This window comes from Carcharodon carcharias, chromosome 34 (genome assembly GCF_017639515.1).
Source record: "Carcharodon carcharias isolate sCarCar2 chromosome 34, sCarCar2.pri, whole genome shotgun sequence".
NCBI classification, from domain to species: domain Eukaryota; kingdom Metazoa; phylum Chordata; class Chondrichthyes; order Lamniformes; family Lamnidae; genus Carcharodon; species Carcharodon carcharias.
Genome location: NC_054500.1, coordinates 3854423 through 3879994, shown reverse-complemented (window position 1 = coordinate 3879994; position 25572 = coordinate 3854423). Strand labels below are relative to the sequence as shown.

At 48.9% G+C, this 25572-nt stretch overlaps 1 protein-coding gene across 1 annotated transcript in view; it reads left to right on the top strand.

The window, feature by feature from the left end:
- Positions 1-222: 222 nt before the first annotated feature.
- The window catches only part of LOC121272520 (tripartite motif-containing protein 54-like), a 36217-nt gene continuing 10867 nt past the window's right edge, over positions 223-25572 (top strand). The window contains exons 1-3 of the mRNA XM_041179135.1: positions 223-408; positions 19809-19970; positions 21726-21896. Coding sequence (XP_041035069.1) covers positions 223-408; positions 19809-19970; positions 21726-21896 — 519 coding nt within the window. The remainder of the gene's footprint in view (positions 409-19808; positions 19971-21725; positions 21897-25572) is intronic.

Genomic DNA, 25572 nt, shown 5'->3' with positions numbered 1-25572 from the left:
CAGCCATGGGGGTTCAAAGAGGGAGCCCTTTGTGACATCGTTATTGAAGCCATATAGAATGTGTATTATGGCATCATCTCCTTACCAACAAGGAGCTTGGGATCTTTGAGAAGTTTGTTTTCTTTTATTTTTGTGACGGTACTCTCGCCAGCACAGCAGGATTCCGACAGATCCCAGGACGATGCGTTTCTCTGCTGGCATCTGACCAGGCCATTCGATACAATGAATGTAGTCCATGAAGCACTGACCAAGGAACTGTCATGCCCCGTGTGTCTGGAGATGTTCACCCCTCCTGTGCTGGAGCTGCCCTGTGGCCACAACTACTGCAAACAATGCATCGAGGCAACGCTCTTCTCCCAGAACTGCACCCACGTGAATGGTCACTTCTTTTGCCCCATGTGCCGAAAAGTAGGAAAAGAATATTCTTAGATGATAATTAGAGCCTTGGTGGGGGGGGGGGGGGGGGGGGGGGTGTTCCTGTCCCCAGTGTTTTTAAATTAAATGTTGCCAGAAGAGCTTATATTATATACTGTGCTAAACACATCTTTTTGACTTAAATGATCTGGAATTGGTACGCAGGGCTTACGTTTGAGGTTTAAAAATGACACAAACTCGGGAGTGTAGCAAACAGTGAGCAGGCAATGTAGCAGACTTCAGAAGGACAGGGACAGATTGGTGTAATGGGCAGACACAAGGCCGATGACATTTAATGCAAAGAAGCGTGGCTGACAGATTTTGGAGTGAAAAATGGCAAAAGGCGGTGGGAACTAAATGGTACCATTTTGCAGGGGATGCAGGAACTGGGAGTGGTACATATACAAATCTTTGAAGGTGACAGGACAAGTTAATGAAGCTGTTAAAAAAAGCACGCAGGAGTCTTGACTGCAAAAATAAGCAAGTGTGCTGAACCTTTATAAGTCACTGATTAGGCACCAGGTGAAGCATTGTGTCCAATCCTGGGCATCACAATTTAGGAAGGGTGTCAAAGCCATGCAGAGGGTGCTGAGGAGATTTAATAAAAGAGTGAGAGGCTTCAGTTATCTGGAGAGACAAGAATAGCTGGGATTATTCTTGTCAGGGTAAATAAGGCTAAGGGGGAGATTTGAAGTGTTCAGAATTATTAAGGGTTTCCACCGGTAGGAGGGTCAGTAGCCAAAGGAATTTAACATAATTGGGCAAAAAAAAAGAGCGAGATGAGGAGAATTTTTTTCAAGATTTCTTAGCAAGTTGTTGCGCTCTAGAAGACACACTGCCTGAAAGGGTGGTGGAGGTAGATCAGTAGTAACTTTCAAAAGGCAAAATTTGCAGGGTTTTGTGGAAAGAGCAGAGTGGGACCGATTGGTTGGCACTTTCAAAGGATCAGCACAGCAACAATGGACCGAATGGCCTCCTTCTGTGCTTATTATTCAATTGTTTGTAAAGGGATGAAGACACCTTTCCCAACCTCCGGACACTTCAATGTGCTTTACCAGCCATCATATTCTTTGTGAATCATCATGACCATTGTAATAAAAACAGAAAATGCTGGTAAAACTCAACAGGTCTAGCAGCATCGGTGCAGAGAGAAACAGAGTTAACATTTCAAGACCGTCAACGTTAACTCTGTTTCTCTCTCCACAGAGGCTGCCAGACCTGCTGAGTTTTTCCAGCATTTTCTGTTTTTGTTTCAGATTTCCAGCATCCGCAGTATTTTGCTTTTATGACCATTGTAATGTAAGACGTGTGGCAGCCAAGTTGCACAGATCAACATCTTACAAATAACAATGTGATAATGACCAGATAATACTTTGTAGTAGTGTTGTTTGAGGGCTAAATAATGATCAGAACACTTAGGACAGCTTCCCTCGCTCTTCTTCAAATGATGCCATGGTGATCCTGACATCCACTACACAATCTCTGACGATGCAGCAATTTCCCAGTGACTGCATTGGATACATCAACCCAGGCTACGTGCTCCAATCTCTGATGTGGGAACGAATCTGCAACCTCCAGGACCTCCAGGCTCAGTGGCAAGGACATGACCCACGGAAAATGCACCTACTTTTCTTGTCCTTCCTAGTTGGTGGAGGTCATGGGTTAAGGACAGGTGCTGAAGAAGCCTTGGAGAATTGCTGCAGTGCATCCTGTCAATTGTACATACTGCTGCCAGGGAGCAAAAATATCAGCCAGCGGATGGCCTGCCAATCAAGTGGACTGCTTTGTCCTGTTGAACCGTGTAACAAGCCAGGACACCTCGGAGGGCTCATGCAGCGAGGCAATATGGGTAGAGCTCCAGAATAGGAAGAGTGCAGTCACAAAGGTTTACTGTAGGCCTCCCAATTACGGGCAGGAGGTTGAGGAACAGTTGGGTAGGCAGATTTTGGAAAGATGTAAAAGCAATAGGGTGTTGTGGTGGGTGATTTTAACTTTCCCTATATTGACTGGGAATCATTCAGTGCTAGGGGTTTGGATGGTGTAGAATTTGTAAGGTGCATCCAGGAGGGCTACCTGAGACAATATGTAGATAGTCCAACTAGGGAAGGGGCAATACGGGACCTGATATTAGGGAATGAACCCCGCCAGGTGGTCGAAGTTTCAGTAGGGGAGCATTTCGGGAAAAGTGACCATAATTCAATAAGTTTCAAAGTGCTGATGGGTAAGGATAACAGGAGTCCTCGGGTTAAGGTGCTTAATTGGGGGAAGACTAATTATAACAATATTAGGCAGGAACTGAGGAATCTAGACTGGAGGTGGATGTTTGAGGGCAAATCAACAACTGACATGTGGGGGGCTTTCAAACGTCAGTTGATAAGAATTCAGGACCGGCATGTTCCTGCTAGGATGAAGGATAAGTATGGCAAGTTTCAGGAACTTTGGATAATGAAGGATATTGGGAGATTAGTCAAAAAGAAAAGGGAAGTATTCGCAAGGGCTAGAAGGCTGGGAACAGATGAACCCCGTGGAGAATATAAAGAAAGTAGCAAGAAACTTAAGCAAGGAGTCAGGAGGGCTAAAAGGGGTCATGAAAAGTCATTGGCAACCAGGATTAAGGAAAATCCCAAGGCCTTTTATACATATGTAAAAAGCAAGAGGGTAGACAGGGAAAGGGTAGGCCCACTCAGGGACAGAGGTGGGAATCTGTGTGGAGCCAGAAGAAACGGAAAAGATACTAAATGAGTACTTCTCATCAGTATTCACCAAAGAGAAGGACTTAGTGGTCCATTTGTCTAGGGAAGAGTGTGTAGATAGCCTGGATCATGTTGAGATCAAAAAACGAGGTGTTAGGCGTCTTGAAGAATATTAAGGTGGATAAGTCCCCAGGCCCAGATGGGATCTACCCCAGAGTACTAAGGGAGGCAAGGGAGGAGATTGCTGGGGCCTTGACAGAAATCTTTGTATCCTCACTGGCTACAGGTGAGGTCCCAGAGGACTGGAGAATGGCCAATGTTGTTCCATTGTTTAAGAAGGGTAGCAGGGATAATCCAGGAAATTACAGGCCGGTGAGCCTTACGTCGGTGGTAGGGAAATTATTGGAGAAGATTCTTCGTGACAGGATTTACTACCATTTGGAAGCAAATGGGCATATTAGTGAGAGGCAGCATGGTTTTGTGAAGGGGAGGTCGTGTCTCACTAACTTGATCGAATTTTTCGAGGAAGTGACAAAGATGATCGGCGATGGAAGGGCAGTGGACGTTATCTACATGGATTTCAGTAAGGCCTTTGACAAGGTCCCTCGTGGCAGACTGGTACAGAAGGTAAAGTCGCACGGATCAGAGGTGAGCTGGCAAGATGGATACAGAATTGGCTTGGTCATAGAAGACAGAGGGTAGCAACGGAAGGGTGCTTTTCTGAATGGAGAGCTGTGACTAGTGGTGTTCCGCAGGGATCAGTGCTGGGACCTTTGCTGTTTGTAGTATGCGTAAATGATTTGGAGGAAAATGTAACTGAGCTAATTAGTAAGTTTTCAGACGACACTAAGGTTGGAGGAGTTGCAGATAGTGAAGAGGATTGTCAAAGGATAAAATGGGATATTGACTGGTTGAAGACTTGAGTGGAGAAATGGCAGATGGAATTTAATCCGGACAAATGAGAGGTAATGCATTTTGGAAGGTCTAATACAGGTAGGAATTATACAATAAATGGCAGAACCCTTAAGTGCATCGACGGGCAGAGGGATCTGGGTGTACAGGTCCACAGGTCACTGAAAGTGGCAACGCAGGTGGATAAGGTAGTCAGGAAGGCATATGGCATGCTTGCCTTCATCGGCAGGGGTATTGAGTATAAAAGCTGGGAAGTCATGCTACAGCTGTGTAGAACCTTGGTTAGGCCACACTTGGAATATTGCGAGCAATTCTGGTCGCCACATTACCAGAAGGATATGGAGGCTTTGGAGAGGGTACAAAGGAGGTTTACCAGGATGCTGCCTGGTCTAGAGGTTATTACCTATGAGGAGAGGTAGGAGAAACTCGGATTGTTCTCACTAGAGCAACGGAGGTTGAGGGGCGACTTGATAGAAGTTTACAAAATTATGAGTGGCATGGACAGATAGTCAGAAGCTTTTTCCCAGGGTGGAAGAGTCAATTACTAGGGGACATAGATTTAAGGTGAAAGGAGAAAACTTTAGAGGAGATGTACTGGGCAAGTTTTTTTACGCAGAGGGTAGTGAGTGTCTGGAATTCGCTGCCAGAGGAGGTGGTGGAAGCAGGTATGATCATGGTGTTTTAAGAGGCAGCTTGACAAATACATGAATAGGATGGGAATAGAGGGTTACGGCCCCTGGAAATGCAAAATGTTTTAGTTTGACTGTCAATTTGATCGGCGCAGGCTTGGAGGGCCGAAGGGCCTGTTCCTGTGCTGTACTTTTCTTTGTTCTTTGTTCTTAAACATTATCCTCCCGCTTTAAGACCAGAGTGTTTCACCTCTTAGCTTAAGGCATAGATTAGAGTTTAATTCTTGACTGGTAAACTGGACCTGTAAATTTCTGGCACCTGGTCAAAACCAAAGGGTGGAATCATAGAAACATAGAAACTAGGAGCAGGAGTAGGCCATTCGGCCCTTTGAGCCTGCTCCACCATTCATTATGATCATGGCTGATCATCCAACTCAAGAGCCTGTTCCCGCTTTCTCCCCATATCCTTTGATCCCTTTCACCCCACGAGCTATATCCAAGTCCTTCTTGAAAACATACAATGTTTTGGCCTCAACTACTTTCTGTGGTAACGAATTCCATAGACTCATCACTCTCTGGGTGAAGAAATTTCTCCTCATCTCAGTCCTAAATGGTCTACCCCATACCCTCAAACTGTGATCCCTGGTTCAGGACTCCCCCACCATCGGGAACATCCTTCCTGCATCCACCCTGTCTAGTCCTGTTAGAATTTTATAGGTTTCTATGAGATCCCCCCTCATTCTTCTGAACTCCAGTGAATATAATCCTAATCGACTCAATCTCTCAAATGTCAGTCCCACCATCTCAGGAATCAGTCTGGTAAACCTTCGCTGCCCTCCCTCCTCAGTTAAGGAGACCAAAACTGCACACAATATTCCAGGTGTGGTCTCACCAAGGCCCTATACAATTGAAGCTAGACATCCCTGCTCCTGTAATCGAATCCTCTGGCTATGAAGGCCAACATACCATTTGCCTTCTTTACCGCCTGCTGCACCTGCATCATCCAGACTTAAAGTATTTTCAGTTGTTGGGACATTTTCCAGGTTCCAGCGCCACCCACTTCAGCAACATCTACCCCAGAAGGAAAAAACAGTAAAAACTGGGAAAGAAGAGTACTGGTCCGATTTGTATTTTCCTTCTGGGATGGGAGCCACCTCCAGGTTCAGAGGATCACCGAGGGGTGAGCAGCAGGAACACAATGGAGGCCCCAATTTTAACAGGGGCGTGGCTGCCACTGTATGTGTCCCAGCACTTTCGGAGACATCAGTCTCCAGGAGATCCTGACATCGAGGTAAACCTCTGACCCAGGAAGACACAGCCTTGCCATTCTTTTTTGCAAGGATACAATTAAAACCTTTCAAACCATCTGCAGCTCCACCCTCCCGCTGTGCAGCCTCTTGAGTTGCCAGGATGCTGCCAAAGTGGGGGCCTTGCAATGCTGACAAAATTGCCTTGTGCTGGAAAAATACCTGTCAAATGACCCCTTAAGAAATTGGGTTTCCCACAGCATAGGAGGGCAATGCAGAGCATGCACACACTCACCGTCGGCTCTGAGAGCAGTACAGAGCATGCACACACTCACTGTCGGCTCTGAGAGCAGTACAGAGCATGCACACACTCACTGTCGGCTCTGAGAGCAGTACAGAGCATGCACACACTCACTGTCGGCTCTGAGAGCAATACAGAGCATGCACACACTCATTGTCGGCTCTGAGGGCAGCGCAGAGCATACACACACTCAATGTCGGTTCTGAGGCCAGTGCAAAGCATGCACACACTCACTGTCGGCTCTGTGGGCAGTACAGAGCATGTACACACTCACTGTCAGCTCTGTGGGCAGTACAGAGCATGCACACACTCACTGTCGGCTCTGTGGGCAATACACAGCGTGTACACACTGTCAGCTCTTGGGCAGTACAGAGCGTGTACACACTGTCAGCTCTGTGGGCAGTACAGAGCATGCACACACTCACTCTTGGCTCTGTGGGCAGTACAGAGCATGCACACACTCACTGTCAATTCCAAAAGATTTTGTTTAAACACAACATCCTTGCTCACACTCACACCCCCAAACTCACATTCCCAGGTGAGATGTCAGCCTCAGCCCAGCACAAAGAGGTGGGAACACATCAGGGAGCTGACCTCAAACATTTGTTCAAATTTTCTCAACCAGTCTGGCACCCAATCCATCTCCAATGGGCTGAGAACATTCAGCCCAAAGAGCCTGGAATTATTTCTTATGATTTAGACATTTCAGTATGATAGATTAATATAGAGACCGACATGGAGATTTATAACTCTATATAGCTATAGATAGAGACCCAGATATCGACAGAGAGAGAAAAACAGATAAAGAGAGATATAGTCAGAGAGCCAACGATACTTAAAGACAGATGGATATAAGCACCGTTCCTTTTCACAGCCAGACGAAGGCTGCATTGGGGAAGTGGTCCCAGCCACCATGGTCCACCTGGCCACTGAACCCGGCCACTGAGCCCGGTCACTGAGCCTGGCCACTGAGCCCGGCCACTGAGCCCGGCCACTGAGCCCGGCCACTGTGCCCGGCCATTGTGCCCGGCCACTGATCCCGGCCATTGTGCCCGGCCACTGAGCCCGGCCACTGAGCCCGGCCACTGTGCCCGGCCATTGTGCCCGGCCATTGTGCCCGGCCACTGATCCCGGCCATTGTGCCCGGCCACTGAGCCCGGCCACTGAGCCCGGCCACTGAACCCGGCCACTGAGCCTGGCCACTGAACCTGGCCACTGAGCCTGGCCACTGAACCCGGCCACTGAACCCGGCCACTGAGCCTGGCCACTGAACCCGGCCACTGAACCCGGCCACTGAGCCTGGCCACTGAACCCGGCCACTGAACCCGGCCACTGAGCCTGGCCACTGAACCCGGCCACTGAACCCAGCCACTGAACCCACCAGGATGATGTGGAACCCGGCCACGCACTGGAGCTCCCACGGTAAACTACATCACACACAGGCCTCCGTCAGGTGAAAAGCCCTGTGGTGATGGTGGATTGGGGACAGGGGCAGGGGCTGTGGGACCTGGAGGCCCCAGACAAGATTCCGCACACAGGGAGCGGTCATCGGGCACCTGCGCCAGGACAGGGCAGCTGCCTCCGTCACTCAGCAGCCCTCTTCGGGACACCCTCGCCTCGCCCCAAACTGGGAGGGGGCTAGAAAAGGTGCCCCAAAACTATGCTGCCCCATTTCTCTTGGCTGGGGAACCACAGCCAGTGGGGTCACCATCCCTGCGGTCAAAACGAGAAAGAAAAAATCAAACTTCAGATCCTGGAATGCGGCAACACTTGTTGACAACCCAAAGAGCGATGGGTCCGGCCATCGTGGCTCAGCAGCTGGCGAGGCACACCATCGACATCGCTGCTCTTAGTGAATCCCGACTCGCTGGGCAGGGACGGCTGAGGAAGGCCAGCGGAGGGTGGGTGCGTCTTCTCCTGGAAAGGGAAGTCAGGCCTTGACCCCCCCCCACCGCATCCACGGAGTTGGTTTCGCCGTGAGGAACAGGATGGCTGCCGAGCTCCCCTTGGGGTCAATGAGAGGCCGATGACCCTACGCCTGCGTCTCAGCCGTAACCAACGCGACTTTAGATTTCGGCCACAAAGTCAAGGAGAGGTTCTAGTCCATTCTTGATGGTATCCTTGCTTCCATCCCCAGAAATGACAAGGTCATCCATCCTCCTAGGTGATTTTAAAGCCTGAATTGGATGGTGGCCATGAAATCTGGAGCAGAACTATCGGCAAGAATGGCGTGGGGAAGGCCAATACCAACGGCATCCTAGTCTTGACCAAGTGCACCCAATACGGTCTGATCGTGAGGAACATGGTCTTCCACCAGAAAGACCAGCTCAAGACCATGTGGAGGCACCTGAGGCCGGGGCATTAGCATCGCCTGGACTACATCATTGTCCGAGGCAGAGACCTGAGGGACATACTTGTCATGAGGGCCAAAAATGGTTCTGAATATTACTGGGCAGACCATCAATTTGTGCGCCCGATGATGAATATCTTGTCTGGCACCAAGGCACCCAAAAAGCCGCCCAGAGAAAGCTGAATGCTGCAGCACTGAAGGACCCAGGACTGCAGGGGGGGTTCCAGGGCCCAGTTGCACTGGAGCAAGTGTCCACCACTGATGCCATTTCCATCCAGGCATACTGGGAGCAACTCAAGTCCGCTGTCCTAGACACCTGCACACAGACTAATGAGTTTGCGCCGTGATGGAGCCAGGACTGGTTTGCCACCAATGACACCACAATCATCAATCTCCTCGAGTGGAAGTGAGCAGCCTTCATCGCCTGGCAAGGTCACCCATGTACCCGGTGAATGATGGCAGAGTACAACCAACTGAAGGCTGAGATCCAGCAACGCACTCGAGGCATGAAGAGCAACTGGTGGGTGGAGAAGGCGCCCATGATCCAGGTCAATGACGACCAGCACAACGTACACAACTTCTTCCAGGCTACCAATATGATCCATGGATCCCGCTTGACCGGACAAAACCCTCTCCGATCACAGGATGGCTCCCAGCTCCTCAAGGACGATGACGCCACTCATCAGTGTTGGAAGGAGCATTTTGAACTGCTTCTCAATCGGGGCTCCACTGTATCAGAGGAGACCCTCCAAGCCGTCCCACAACACCCTGTGGAGGGTTCCCTCAGTGATCCACCAACCATTGATGAGCTTAAGCAAGCCATCCAACGGATGAAAACCAAAGCGGTGGGCCAGACAGTGTACCCTCAGAGGTCTACCTTGCTGGCAGCTATCACGTCACAGCTCAACCAGTTCATCCTCCGCCTCTGGGACAAAGAGGACATCCCCCAGGATCTTAAGAATGTGACCATTATTACTACCCAAAAGAAGGGGGAAAAATCTGATTGTGAAAACTACAGGGAGATTTCCCTCCTGTCCATCACGGGTAAGATCCTGGCCCACATCTTCCTGGACCACCTTCATCCAGTCGCTGAGGAGATCCTCCTAGAATCCCAGTGTGGCTTCCGAACATCCTGGGTACGGCAGACATGGTCTTTGTGACTAGACAGATCCAGAAAAAATGTTGGGAGCAAAATCAAGAATTGTTCCTCACCTTCATCAACCTGACCAAGGTGTTTGATTCTTTATATTGTGAAGCTTTATGGATCATCCTCCAACTCTTTGGTTGCCTGTTGAAATTTGTCACCGTCCTGAGACTCTTGTGTGACAACATGGCCACCACGGTCCTGAGTGGAGGATTTGAAACTGTCACCTTTCACATCCGGATCTGATTACCCCCAACCTGTTCACCATTTACCTGACCATCACCATCCACCTCATCAGAGATGACTTACCACCTGGTGTCATCTTTCAGTATCGTCTGGACAGGGAGCTCTTCAACCTTGGCTGCTTCCGGGCAAAAATATAACTTGCCACCGTGGACATCCAAACCTTCAGTTTGCGGCTGACTGCTGCGTGATGACTCACTCTGTACAGGATATGAAAAGGACACTTGACCTCTTCAGCACCTCGTATATGAGGCTTGGTCTGTCCTTAAACATTGCCAAGATGAAGATCCTTCACCAACATTCCCCGGGCAGTTGAATATAGATGGGGTGGCTCTGGAGCATGTGCAACACTTCCCTTATCTCAGCAGCCACCTCTCCCAAGGGATTACCATCGATGAGGAAGTCCAACACCAGGTCAACTGTGCCAGTGCTGCTTTCAAGCTGCACCAACGTGTGTTTGACCACAGGGACCTTTGCAAGTCAACAAAGATTCTGGTTTATAAGGCCATTATGTTGAACACCCTCTTCTACTGCAGCAAAACATGGACCATCTACTGACGCCACATTAAGATCTTTGAGACCTTCCATCAGCAGTGCTTGTGTTGATTCCTGGGGATGAAATGGGAGGACTGCCGGACTAATGTGAGCATCCTCCATAAAGCTGCATCTACCAGCATTGAAGCCCTGCTCCTTCAGAACCAACTCTGATGGACGGACTATTGCGTCCGGATGCCCGAAAACAGCCTCCCTCAGAAGGTTCTCTTCTCACAGCTAACGCTCAAAGGGCAGTCAAAGGAAAAAGTATGAAGATAAGCTCAAGGTCACCCTAAATTATGGAGGTATTAACAGCATTGACTGGGAGGGTAATGCTTCCGAATGCTCGGCATGGCACCACCTGGTGCACCAAGGCCCGAGCCACTTTGAGGCTCAGCGACTTGATAGCGAGGCGGCAGAGGAAGGAGAAGGGAGCCAACCGGGGGCTGCGATTTCCACTCCCCTGCACAACCACGTGCCCCCACTATGGAAGAACATGTGGAATCAGAATTGGGCTCCTCAGCCAACTGAAGTCTCACCGAGCCCGACGGACGTCGTCCTCAATTCCGAGGGACCGCTGATGATGACAAAATTCCCACAGCTTGTATTGCGACCGATAAGCTGGACCCTTTCAGACTCTGACACAAGGCAGGTCAGTAGGCATTTTCATGTCACTATGACAACGTCAGCCCCTGGTGAACAGGGTTCAGCGAGATCCCTGCGCTGTCCGGAACAAACACCTGGACCCGTTTTGATCTGACAGAAGTGAATTAAAGAGCCATTGACAGGGGAGGTTAATTTGGGGTTCGTTTGTCGAGCATCACATTGGAACTGTGACAAGTGGGTCGTTGTGTTCCGGCAATGAATGGCCAAAGTCTCTTTTGAAGAATGATAACATCTGAGGCCATCTTCAAAACCAGTTGTCTTCATGAGAAAAAACAGTCCTCGTCATCAAGTATAATGATAAATGAATATATTAAAAGATTTTGAATCCATTGGACTTTGTTACAAATTTAAAAGAAGGTTCTTTAAAAATCCAGTCACTTATTATTGGCCGTCTGACCCTAGGGAGAAACTAAGATTTGCAACTAATTGCCACTCAATGAGAAACCATTCCACTCTACCTGCCACATGGATGTCCCCAAGAGAAATTAGCCTCAGAATTGGCTAATTGTCCAATTGACCTCAGAATGTGCCGGCTTACAATGATTACACCATGTGGCACTTAAAGTGACAGGCCACAGTGTTAACCATTCTGTTTCAGCAGCTGATTAACAACTACTTATGCTTACATCATACTTTTAAAGTAATAAAACAAACCTCAAGGCACTTTACAGGAGCATTTGACAGTAAAACAAAATATGTCAATGAGCCATATAAGGACATGTTAGGTCAGGTGACCAAATGCTTAGTCAAAGAGGTTGGTTTTAAGAAATGTCGTAAAGGAGGAAAACAGGATAGAGTGATGGAGAGGTGTAGGGAAGGAATTCCAGAGCTTGGGGCCCAGGTAGTGCGGTCACCAATGGTGGGGGGATTAAAATTGAGGGCACATAGGAGCACAGGTATCTTAGAGTTTTGTGGGGCTGGAGGAGATTACATAGAAAGGGAGGGAAGAGACCATGAAGGGATTTGAAAACAAGGATGAGAATTTTAAAATCAAGATATTGTTTGATTAGAAGTCAACGTAGATCAGCAAGGACAGGGGTGATAAATGAACATGACTTGGTTCAAATCTAGTCAAGGACAGCAGAAGATTTCATGCACCAAGTTTACCAGGAGTAGAATGCGAGAGAACAGCCAACCATGTATTGGAATAGCAAAGCCTGGAGCTAACAAAGGCATGGATGAGTGTATCAGCAGCAGATGCTGAGACAGGGCAATGTTACAGAGGTGGAAATCAGTGTTCTTAGTGATGGCATAAATACGTGTTTGGAAGGTCATTCTGGAGTCATATTTGACACCGAGGCTGGAAATAGACTGGTTTAATCTCAGACTGTTGCCCACCACATGGCATAAAGCCAGACCTTAGGTAAATATGACTTGTCTTGAGCAGCACCATGGGAGGTGCACGAGTCATCCATGAAGAAAATCTTAAACTGTGAAGAAGACTTGCATATATATTCAACTTTTACCACCTCAATCTTTATAGCCAAAAAAGTACTTTGAAACACTGGCAGAATGGCCCCAGATTTGCACTAAGTGCGGTAGCGGGCGGTGTTATGATCCCCAGCTGAGGTAACCACTGGACAAACCTGATGCCAGGGTGGAACCCAGCTTGTTGGATTCTAATCTTTATTTGTTTGTTTAGACACATGGAGAAGGGCTACTGAACAGAGTCAGCCACTGAACTTTTAACAAAAGCTTAAAACATTTATTAAACAAGAAAAGATGAACTATATTACAATACTCCTTCACCCATGACTATACCTGTACAGACATATACAGATTTGTAAGGAGAATACAAGTTACAAAAACTATCTTATGCTCTAATGTTCGCAATAAGTACACAGTCCATGTACCAATTGGCGACCTGTGGTCAGACACACCACACTCTGAAACCAAGTGGCAGATGTCGCCTCCATCAGATGCTATGGATTTCTCCCCTGCGCCCCCCCGCCCCCCACCCCAAAACCGACGCTTGTCACAATATGAACCAACCAGCCTCACTGAACTCTATCTTTCACGTGAGGGTTTCCAATCTCCACTCTTCAAGAACTCACCCTGTAACCTTCTCCCAAACCGAAGCTTTCTCTCAGATAACAAAAAATAAAAAATACCTGGAAAAACCCAGCAGGTTTGGCAGCATCGGCGGAGAAGAGAACAGTTGACGTTTCGAGTCCTCATGATCCTGCTTTCTCTCAGATGCCTTCCACAAGAGTTCACCTCCAGGGTTTTGAATTCTCCTTCTAATGTTCCTCTCACCAGGTCACCACATGCATTCAAGTTTTCTTCCACACACTCCCTCTCACCGACTCAGCTGTCAACAGTACATCACTGCCTTCGTATGCCCGTAGCAAAGAGTTACAGACCTCCAGTTGCCTCCTTGGGCCTTCTGAATTCTCATAAGCCTTTATACCACTTTGACTCTTCGTTCTGCAGCTTGGAGCTTTAAGCTTGAAGCTTGGAGCCTTTCTCTGCCCCTCACTCTTAACTTAACTGATCAGCACCTCTTCCAGGTTCCTGTCCTCCCTTTGACTAGAGGGTCTGCTTGGGGCTATCCTCTTCCACTCCCTGGCTTCTTGGGGACTTTCTGCTTTAGCTTGGGACTGGCTATCTGCCCCTTTTGCTCCAGTCTCTTCCTGGCAGCTACTTTCAACCAACTTTAGCTTGGAACTGGCTGAGTCTTCTAGGCTGCTCCTTCCTGGCAACTTTCTTCAAAACTGAACTCAAAAACTGGTGTTTCTAGTTTATTGTGTGTGTGTCTCTGGGAGGGACCTGCACCTCTGGACCTCTATCGCCAGGCAATAGCCCAGTTTTTCTGCTCTTTTGTCTGCTCAACTTCTCTTGCAGTCATAAACTCTCATTAGAAATGCAGGCACCTTTTAAAGTGAAACTAAAACTCAACTTGATCATTTCTTAACACACACATACAGAAAAACAAATCAAACTTAAACATTAAAGCTAAATACCCTTCCTAACACTCACAAATACCAATATAAAACTTATTTAAACCAGCTCTACTTCCAAACAGTGGGTAAAACCCACCTGGCCGCAAAGGGGGCTTTTCACACCCTGGTATCATCCCAAATCCGTCGCATTAATTATACATTCCCGGGAAACACGCCATTTCCATGGCAGACGGGATTTCATTCGCCCGCCACCCCATCACCTTGCCGCTTCATCACACCAGGCGCCATTTCTAAAGTCCAGCCACGCGCACACCTCTCAGCCCTGCTCAACCCTCAGCACCTGCTCACACCTCTCAGTGCTTCCAGCCCATGACTGCTGCAAAGATGACATGGACCCAAAAGGCAAAAAGACTGCAACCCCCAGGTTCAATGATGCATCTCTCGAGTACCTTTTGGCCACACTGGAGGCTCACCATGATGTCCTCTACCCTCATCCAGCTGCAGGATGGGCAGCAACATCACCAAGCCGGCTTGGGAGGCGATGGCAGCGGTGGTCAGCACCAATGACCTACAAAAGAGGACAGCTACCCAGTACCGCAAGAGGATGAATGATCTCCTCCATCCCTCCAGAGTAAGTCACTCTTCTCATCACTCTCAACTCACACACTCACAAACCCATCACACATCCACAGGGCCTTCACTCACTGCCAGTTCAAGGGACATCACCATTCACTCTCTCAGACACACCGTCAATGTCCTCACCCCAACCATGGGACCACTCACCACCCACACAGGCCAGGCATACTTATCAACTGGTCTGGCAGGCATCCTGCTTACACTCTCTCCATCTCTATTCATGCAGGACAAGCTGGCACACAACAAGAGGGAGAGATTGCAAACTGTTGGAAAAATGCCTCAAATCAAGGTCCTCATGGACTTTGAAAACAGCCATCCAGCTAGCCAGGAAGGATCTGGACTGTTCCTGTGCTGATGGTGAGGTCGGCATGGCTCTACCAAGTGAGGATCCAGCAGTGCAACATCCATCAGATAACCGTGCAGTGAGTGATGTGTCATGTTTCACCGGCTGCTGCCATGTATTAATTATCTCCCCTTGCTTTCGCAGGCACATCTGCCAAACACCCGACAGAGTCCATGACCCAGGGCCTCAAAACAAGCCCCGAAGAAACCTCTGAAGAGGAATCTGAAGGCTCCCTCGTTGCTGTCCCATCACAGCATTCACCCACACTTTCCACTAGCGCAGAGACACACGCTTTGGTGGAATCTAGCTTTAGAGTAGCCTCGGGATCACAATCTGGTGAGACATGGCACTGTCTGCTCTGCAGCAGACAGCCGCAGGGACTTCCCAAGTGTCTGGCACTCGGAGGACTGCTGGAGGCCAGACATTTGCTGAATCCAAGTCAGATGATGAGCATCTGGACTCAGTCATGTCACAGTTGCTGGAACTGCAAAGGCAACCACTACCATCTAGAAGGACAAGGGCAGTAGATAGATGGGAACACCACCACCTGGAAGTTCCCCTCCAAGTCACTCACCAATCTGACTTAGAAATATATCATCGTTCCCTCACTGTCACTGGGTCAAAATCCTGGAACTCCCATCCTAAACAGCACTGTGAATGTACCTGCACCTGCAGCGGTTCAAGAAGGCAGCTCACCACCACCTTCTCAAGAGCAACTAAGGATGGGCAATAAATGCTGGCCCAACCAGCGAAGCCCACATCCCATGAATGAATGAATTAAAAAAAGCTCAGGAACATCAGGAAGGAATGTCCACTGCACTCCTCAGATTACAAGGCACAATGGAGGAGTCTATCCGCCTTCAGGCTGAGGTGATAGCACCGGCATTGCAACGTACCGAGGTCAACACTGGCGGGATAGCAGCTGCCAAGGAGACCTTGGTCCAGGACGTCACTCCTGCACTGCTGGGTGTGCTGAACTCCATCGCTGATGCCATAGTTGGCCTCAAACAGTGTGTACACGAGAGGGTTGCTGGGCAGCTTGATTTCATTCCAGCTACCCCTTCCCCTCATGGAGTCAGCCAAGGCCTCTCGGGCACCTATAGGGAGGGGAATCAGCAGGTGCACACCCCGGGGCCATCCATCCAGGTGACTCCAGGAGTGTCCGGCCCATCTTCCTGTGACCTCAGCAGCTCCAGCTCCACGGGCTGAGGAGGTTGTCACTGCCATACAGGAGGACCCCGAAAGCAGGCCAAGGCCCTCCAAGCCTCAGCCCTCTAGAGGACGCCAGCTAAGGACATCATAGAAAGGGTGTAGCAGTCAGCAGGCTGCCTCCACCTCCGCTGTGGATGGCTGGGGAGCACCAAGACATAGAGGCAGGGTTAGGAAAGTTAAAAAATGTAACTCTTTTGGAGTTAAACAATTAAAGTAAATGAACAAAATAAGGGATAAAATAAACACAGCCCCTAAGTCAGATCAGCTGTAAAACCAAGGACAAAGTTTAAAGGAAACTTACAAACATTAAACCAAAATGTGATTAAAGGGGTCGATAAAACACCCCAGTTCCCGCAGTGCCCATCGAACAGCCTGGGCATGGGTATTAATCACTTTGTATATAATGTTCACTATTGTCAATAATCTCCCAAGTTTGTCTCCCTGCCTGTGGCTCCTTGTCCTGATGAGCAGTGTTCTTGTCACTCAGATGTGAAACCTTTCTGCACAAGATAAAGGCAGGTGTCTCAGTCCAGGGCCTCTTCCCTGTGCTCTGTGCAGCCTTCAGACCACAGTGATGGTCCAGCCTCACACTCCCTGGAAACATTACTGATGCCTGCACCTTGGCAGTGCTGGTCATTGCTGCCAAAATGTAGTGAGCAGGCACCACAGAGTTCTGTCATTCACTCTGTGTGCACTCAGCACCTTTAAGGTGGGGCTGGTCCCCATCACACCAGCATCTGTGATCAGTGATGCTGTGCTCCTGAAGGGATCAGATGCTGAAGGTGGACAAAGGATCAGATGCTTTTAAAGTTTCAATGGTTGCATCTCTATGATATGACCCTGATCACAGAGTGTAAGCAAGCTGCCCTCAGCCAGACAGGAGTCAGATGTTCTCAGAGGCTGTGTGAAGATCTATGGAGTGTCCTCACTGCATGTCATCATCATCCTCCTGCGATCGAGCGACTATTAGAGCCTCTACTGTGTCTCCATGACAGGAGCATTATCACAGAGGGTATGTCCACTGCCATAAGCCAGACTGGAGTCAAACATTCATTGATGCAATGTGAGGATCTACAGTTTCTCCTCGCTGCATGTTGTCATCATCCTCCACAAATCTAGCAGCTATGAAGGCCTCCCGAGCACGCTTGCCTCATCTGGCTAATGTGATGGCCACATCGTCGTCATCGTCCCCTTCGAGGACCCCATCATCCTCATCACTGTCTACGTTCTCCTCATCGGAGGAGACCTCCAGCTCCTACATCTCCTCAACCAGCTCCTCTCCCTGTAGCAACGCCAGATTGTAAAGGGCGCAGCAGGCGATGATGGTGTGTGACACCCTCTGTGGATGGCTGTATTGCAGGGCTCCACCAGACCAGTCCAGGCACTGGAACCTCATTTTCAGCATCCCGCTGGTTTGCAAGTTGTAGCATGAGCCTCTGCTGCAGTCTGAGGCTGCCACACGGGTGTCATCAGCCACATTCTCTTGGGTAGCCTTCGTTCCCGGGGAGTCATTCCTGCAGCCTCTGTGGATCCTGGTCTGTGACTGACTGATGATGTGGGAAACGTGCACACTCTCTGGATCCATGCATAAACCGGCAGGACGCGTTTGTGGTGGGCACACACCAAATGCACAATCAGTGAATGTAATCCCTTGCAATTGACATAGTTGACCACGTGTTGCTACAGAGATCTGAGCATCATGTGGGTGCAGTCGATCGCACCCTGCACCTGTGGGAAAATATAGATCTGGGCAAATCCAATCGCTCTTGCATCCTGGCTCTCCTAGTCCCAGGAAAAATGCACAAAGTTGTGTGCTCTCGCAAAGATAGCATCTGTGACCTCATGGATACATTTGTGGCTTGTGAGATCCCACAGAGGTCACCTGTGGAGCCCTGAAAGGAGCCACTGGCGTAGAAATTGAACACCACGGTCACTCTCACAGCCATTGGCCCTCCACATCCCTGTGGTGCCAAATCCTACAGTAGCAGGCAGACGTGACTGACCCTAGACACGCACAGTCTTCGGCTATTCTGGTTCTCGGTCATCTGCAGGAATGAAAGGAGGTGTCTATAGACCCTCGGTGTCACTAGGCGCCGATCAGCAACGGCTCACTGTGGCTCTTCGATGGCGTGTGAGGGAGCCCCAGCCACTCCTTCTTCCAGAGGGTGCTGCTCCTCCCTCTGCGCAGCCAGGCACCTCAGTCACTCTCTTCTCCGTCATCTCTGCTCTCTGTGAGCTATGAGGCATACAGCTAGTTCACCAGGCTCCATGATCCTGATGTACTCTTACAGTGGGGTGAAAGAGAGAAGCGCATGGGTTAGCATGGGTGTACTAAGAACTTGCCTTGGTTAATTCTGAAGTCCCCTTAATGCATCCTGGAGAGTGCTGACCACCACTTGGATGGCCAGAGTTTAGTGCGCTGCATGGCTGCCCGAAACCCCACCCACCTCTGTCCCACTCCACCCAACCGATTGGCAGTAGCTTTACCCATTGGACGGCACACTGTGCTCTCAGCTCAGGCACAGGCATTCTCCTAACCCACCCTGCAAGGCTGCCCTGTTAGCTTGAACCATAGGGAGACTGGTCCAAACTGGGATGATGACATTGCAAGGGGCTGTGAGCATCTCCAGCAGTGACTGCTCCACGGCCAGCTTTAGCAAGGAGATTGTACAATGTGCCCAGTCGTCCAACTGTTCTGCAGCCCACTAAAATGCTCATTAGTTTTCAGTCTATGCTTGAGGGGTGAAAAGCTCTGGAGCACTTGGTCCACTTTGACGCCTCTGCATTGCTTGAGTGGGCAGCGAAGCTAGAGGGCCAACTCCAACCATATCAATGTAGATGCGCCTGAACTGTCTCAGCTGCAGATGAATGGTCACTTTATACGAGGTTTCCCTAATGCATGGCCGCTTCCCTCGCCCACCCCCACCCCCCACCTTCCGTGTGCTTGTGCGCTACCTTCAACTTCAGGACAGCCTTTGCCACCAACCCCCCACCCCACCAACGCACCTCAACCTTGAAGTCCAACAGGCGTCCCTCGCAAGCGCTCCACAACTTTACGGTGTACTCACCTCTGAGTTCCTCTCAAAGTGCAGCCTGCCGAGTGCACGCCTTTTATATGCTGTTGTGAAACACGTCAGAGCGCCGATCCGATCCCCAGGGTGGGGGTATGGGGCGGGAATGGGTCCAGCGTATGCCGTATAATGTTATGCTGATGTATTACAGTGAGGTCCCTGATGTCCAATGGCGGGAAACAGGCTGAGCAGACAATCGCAAACTGGTTTCACGACATCAGGAAACCGGTTTTTGGCCTTCTCACCATATCGTCCGCTCACACCACCGAACACGCCCGACGCCAGGGGGCACGGACGATTCCGCCCATTGTCTCTGCTTGAACTTAGTAAACACTGCTGCCAACTTGCGCACAGCAAGCTCCCACAAACAGCAATGTGTTAATGAATAGATAATCTGCTTTAATGATTAATGTTTGAGGAATAAATTTTAGTCAAGACAAGTGTGAAGCCCATATAGACATAAGGACAATTGCTCTAATGGATATTTTCACTAAAAACCTCCCTCCTCAGCTCACGTACCTGCGTGGAAAAGGGATCGGCATTTTAAAACGGAACATTTTTGCGGAAAATGTGCTGGACAAGTTTAAGCAAGAGTTGGAAATTATCTGCAGCAAACAGCTGAGCCAACAAACCCAAATGTGTGAGAAGCACCAAGAGGAACTCATGAATCTGGTGAGATTAGCAGTTCCACGCGTTTTTTTTTCAAATTAAGTTTACACTGATAATCTACCCACAGTATTACCCACGGTCAATTTGTAGATCAAAGTTGGCAGTAGATTTTGGAAATACTTTGGAAAGTTGCTCCTTGCCGGGCACAGTTTTCAAGCTGTGCCCAAAACAGGGGTGACATTGAGGGAGCGACCACTCCATTCCCCCTGCCCCCTCTTCGGGTCCCTGCCAGTTTTAGGGGAAGAAGCAGCCGGCAAATCAGCTCCTCCTTTTATGGTGACCTGGGACTTTGGAGGCAAATTTCACAAACTCACCACTTCACAGTGACACTGCGGAGTAACATAGGGAAACGACGGGGAGTGGAGAAAAAACAGCTTGTCAAGCCTGCCCCACATTCATGATGGCTGAAGCATTGGTGTCAGACATTTCATACACCCCCTCTCCCAGATCCCGATCACTCCCCCCACCCTCTCTCTCCACAGCTACATAATCTGCTGGGAGAGACAAAACAAATGTAACAAACTGAGGATAGACCTAGCTGGGCCAACAATAAAAAATAAACACTGGAAAATGGCGATGAAAACCAGGCCACGAGATTGAACAGTCCCCCACCATAACACTTCAATCACTGCCTCTTTCTCCCCCACCATAACACTTCAATCAATGCCTCTTTCTCCCCCACCATAACACTTCAATCAATGCCTCTTTCTCCCCCAACATAACACTTCAATCACTGCCTCTTTCTCCCCCACCATAACACTTCAATCAATGCCTCTTTCTCCCCCACCATAACACTTCAATCAATGCCTCTTTCTCCCCCACCATAACACTTCAATCAATGCCTCTTTCTCCCCCAATAACATTTCAATCAGTGCCTCTTTCTCCTCCACCATAACACTTCAATCAATGCCTCTTTCTCCTCCAATAACATTTCAATCAGTGCCTCTTTCTCCCCCACCATAACATTTCAATCAGTGCCTCTTTCTCCCCCACCATAACATTTCAATCAGTGTCTCTTTCTCCCCCACCATAACATTTCAATCAGTGCCTCTTTCTACCCCAACATAACACTTCAATCAGTGCCTCTTTCTCCCCCAACATAACGTTTCAATCAGTGCCTCTTTCTTCCCCACCATAACATTTCAATCAGTGCCTCTTTCTCCCCCAACATAACACTTCAATCAGTGCCTCTTTCTCCCCCACCATAACATTTCAATCAATGTCTCTTTCTCCCCCACCATAACATTTCAATCAGTGCCTCATCCTCATTTTCTCAAAGCATTTGTCTTAATTTTCAAAATGTGGAAAATTCAATTCTTTCACTTGTGCTGATTTGTCCGTCTCTGTCCCTCCCTCTATTTCTCTCTCTCCATCTCTCTCATCCCCTGTTTCCCTGTCTCTGTCAATCTTTCTTTTCTGTCTCAGCCCAGCCGGCTCTCTATCTCTTCCACTATGTATCTTTGATCTCTCGCTCCCTCTCTCTCTCTCCCTCACAGAGACAGGCACCCAAGACACAAAAGGGTGTCTTGCTCTCTAGCTTTCCCTCCCTCGATCTCTGTAATAAGACTCAGCCTCTGCAAATTAATCAGTGGGTTTAGTTGATATGTTTGTTCCTGATATCCCGCTGTGCAATTTTGACCCATGTGTAAGATTCCTACTGACTCTGAGGGGTGTGTAGGTGTACAAGGAGTGAGATGCACCATACTGTGTTTGGCATGGTTGCAATCCCAGTCATTAGCCCTTGTGTTGCTTTCACAGATGTGCCTACACGACGACATACCCATATGCAGCATTTGCAAGCTGTTTGGAGATCACAAATGTCACAGTGTTGCTAAACTCTCCGATGTTTATCAGCAAAGAAAGAAATGTTTCACTGAAGATATGAAGTCTCTTCACATGAGGAGCGAGAGCGCGTCAAGAACCATCCAGGTACCTCCCTCAATATGACCAACTGGGACTGGCCGCCCTAATCCACTTTTCCACACAAACATCTAATGTATCAATTTGTTATTCCAGCTGAAAACTGCCTTGGCTATAAATACATGGATGTTCCTCGTTCCAGCTCAGGTCTCAATCACCAGCACCACCCCCACCTGACCCCCACCGCTGGCTGTGAGAGGTGCTGAGGAATAACCAAGGGGTCTATCAGGTAGAGGGGGCACCAGGGCCAAACTAAGCTCAGTGCTGTATTACACAATCACCACTTAAGCAGTCGGAAGGTCCTGAGACTCTGAATCAGTGTCTCAGGCTGGGGGAACCAGGATTGCTGCTCCTGAGTGCTAACCACTGCCTGCCTGCTGAAAACTGTGCATACCGGGTGAGGGAGACAGATCTAAGCTCAGCATTGAAGCCCCGCAGATGACCAACCTCTCACTAATTTCTGTCCAGTTATTCATAACGATCACAAGTTAGTTACTTGAGATTGGAAAGATATCCCACTATGAATTAGATCAGGCAGAAGGTAAGGTGGGGTGGTCAACTTGTAGCGATCCAACAGAGCCCCAGATTGACCTTACACTGAGCTCTAAAGCCTTGAGTACGTTGTCACTTCCCAAACCCTACGTCCTTACTGGACTCCAATTGAACGTTCTACCTCACCACCACCTCTCCTCTCTCTCTTGACCATCAAGACTGTCAGACTGTTTGTCCAAAATCCAGTATTAGATCAGCAGAAATTTCCTTCAAATAAACCCTGGAAAGACCAAAGCCCTTGTCTTCAGACCCTGCTACAAACTCGGCTCCTGTACAACCGCCGCATTTGACCAAGTGTGGCATCAAGGAGCCCGAGCAAAACTGGAGTCAATGGGAATCAGGGGGAAAACTCTCTGCTGGTTGGAGTCATACCTACCACAAAGGATGATGGTTGTGGTTGTTGGAGGTCAGTCATCTCAGCTCCAGGCCAACACTGCATGAGTTCCTCAGGGTAGAGTCCTCAGCCCAGCCATCTTCACCTGCTTCATCAATGACCTCCCTTCCCTCATAAGGTCAGAAGTGGGGATGTTCGCTGATGATTGCACCATGTTCAGCACCATTCGCGACTCCTCAGATGCTGAAGCAGCCCATGTCCAAATGCAGCAAGAGCTAGACAATATCCAGACTTGGGCTGACAAATGGCAAGTAACATTCGAGCCATACCAGTGCCAGGCAATGACCATCTCAAAAGAGAATCCAACCATCGCCCCTTGACGTTCAATAGAATTATCATCACTGAATTCCCTACTATCAACATTTTGGGGGTTACCATTGACCAGAAACTGAACTGGACTAGCCATATAAATACTGTGGCTACAAGAGCAGATCAGAGGCTAAGAATCGTGCGATGAATAACTCACCTCCTGACTCCCCAAAGCCTGTCCACCATCTACAAGGCACAATTCAGGAGTGTGCTGGAATACTTGCCGCTTGTCTGGGTGATTGCAGCTCCAACAACACTCAAGAAGCTTGACACCATCCAGGACAAAGTAGCCTGCTTGATTGGCACCACATCCACATTCACTCCCTCCACCACCGACGCACAGTAGCAGCAGTGTGTACCATCTACAAGATGCACTGCAGGGATTCACCAAGGATCCTTAAACCCTTGACCACTACCATCTAGAAGGACAAGGGCAGCAGATAGATGGGAACACCACCACCTGGAAGTTCCTCTCCAAGTTATTCACCATCCTGACTTGGAGATATTTCACCTTTTCTTCAATGTCGCTGAGTCAAAATCCTGGAACTCCCTCCCTAACACACTGTGAGTGTACCAACGCCACATGGACTGCAGCGGTTCAAGAAGGCAGCTCACCACCACCTTCTCAAGGGCAACTAGGGATGGGCAATAAATGCTGGCCCAGCCAGAGAAGCTCACATCTCGTGAATGAATTAAAAAAAAGACTCCATTCCTCATGGACAGCCTCCCATACTCCCTCTGTAAACTTGGGGTCATCCAAAACTCTGCTGCCCATGTCCCAACTCACACCAAGTCCCATCATCCATCACCCCTGTGCTCAATGACCTACAATGGCTCCTGGTAAAAGCAATTCCTTGATTTTAAAATTCCCACCCTTGTTTTCAAATTCATCCCTCCCTATCTCTGTGATCCCCTCCAGCCACACAAACTCCTCCAATCCTGGCCTATTGAGCATCCCTAATTTTAATCAGCCACCTTTGGTAACTATTCCTTCATTTGCCTGGGCCCTGAGTACTGCAGTTCCCTCCCTAAGCCTCTCCATCTCTCTACCTCACTTTCCACCTTTAAAATACTCCTGAAAATCCCTCTGACCAAAATTTCTGTCACTTGCCCTAATATCAGCTTATGTAGCTCACTGTCATATTTTGTCTTGTCATGGCCCCATGATACAGAGGGAGACAGTGGCTTAGTGGTAATGTCACTGGACTAGTAATCCAGATACCCAGGCTAACGTTCTGGGGACAAGGGTTCAAAACCTGCCATGGAATTTGAATTGAAGTAATAACCTAGAATTGAAAGCTAGTCTCAGTAATAGTGGCCATCGTCAATTGTTGTAAAAACCCATCTGGATCACTAATGTCCTTTCTCTGCTATCCTTGTCTGGTCTACATGTGACTCTTAGCTGCCCTCTGCAAAGGTGTAACAAGCCACTCAGTTCAAGGGCAATTAGGCTTGGGTAACAAATGCTGACGATGCCAGTGACACCCACATCCCATGAAGGAAAAAAATTGGAGCTTTTTATTATGTTAAGTGTTACATAAATGTAAGTTGCTATAATTAAACCCCGTACTGAGATCCTGTACTGATACCCCGCAGTGAGACTCCATTCCGTGACCCCATTCCGACACCCCATATCGAGATGCTGTGCCAAGACCCTGCACTGAGATCCTGTACCAAGACCCTGTACCGAGGCCCCACACCGACACCTCATACCAACAACCTGTACCAAGGCCTGCACCAAGACCCCATACCGAAATCCCATCTGGACACCCCATACTGAGATCTCGTACCAACACCCCATACCGGGGTCCCGTACTGTGATGCTGTACCATGACCCCATGACCCTGAACCAAGACCCTGTACTGACTCCCCGTATCGAGATCCTGTACCAACAACCTGTACTGAGACCCTGTACCGAGACCCCACCCTGAATCCTATACCGAGCCCGTACCAACGTTCCACACCGAATTCCCGTACTGACACCCTGTACCAAGATCCCATAGCGCGACCCCGTACTGAGACCCCATCCTGAGATCCTGTACCGGAAACCCGTTTCGACACTCCATATCGATAACCCCCACTGAAAACCCGTACCAACACCCTGTACCGGCACAGCTGAGCCGAGATCCCTATGACAGATGTTAGGATAACTGCCCTGTAGTTTCCTGCTTTCTGTCTCCCCACTTTCTTGAATAGAGGAGTCACATTCACTATTTTCCAATCTGATGGGACCTTTCCAGAATCTAGGGAATTTTGTAAAATTAAAGCAATGCATCTACAATCTCAGCAGCTATTTCTTTTAACTGTGTTCCTCTCTGCAGATGCTGTCAGACCTGCTGAGTTTTTCCAGGTATTTTTACTTTTGTTTTTGTTTTGGATTTCCAGCATCCGCAGTTTTTTGCTTTTTACTTCTTTTAAGACCCTGGGGTG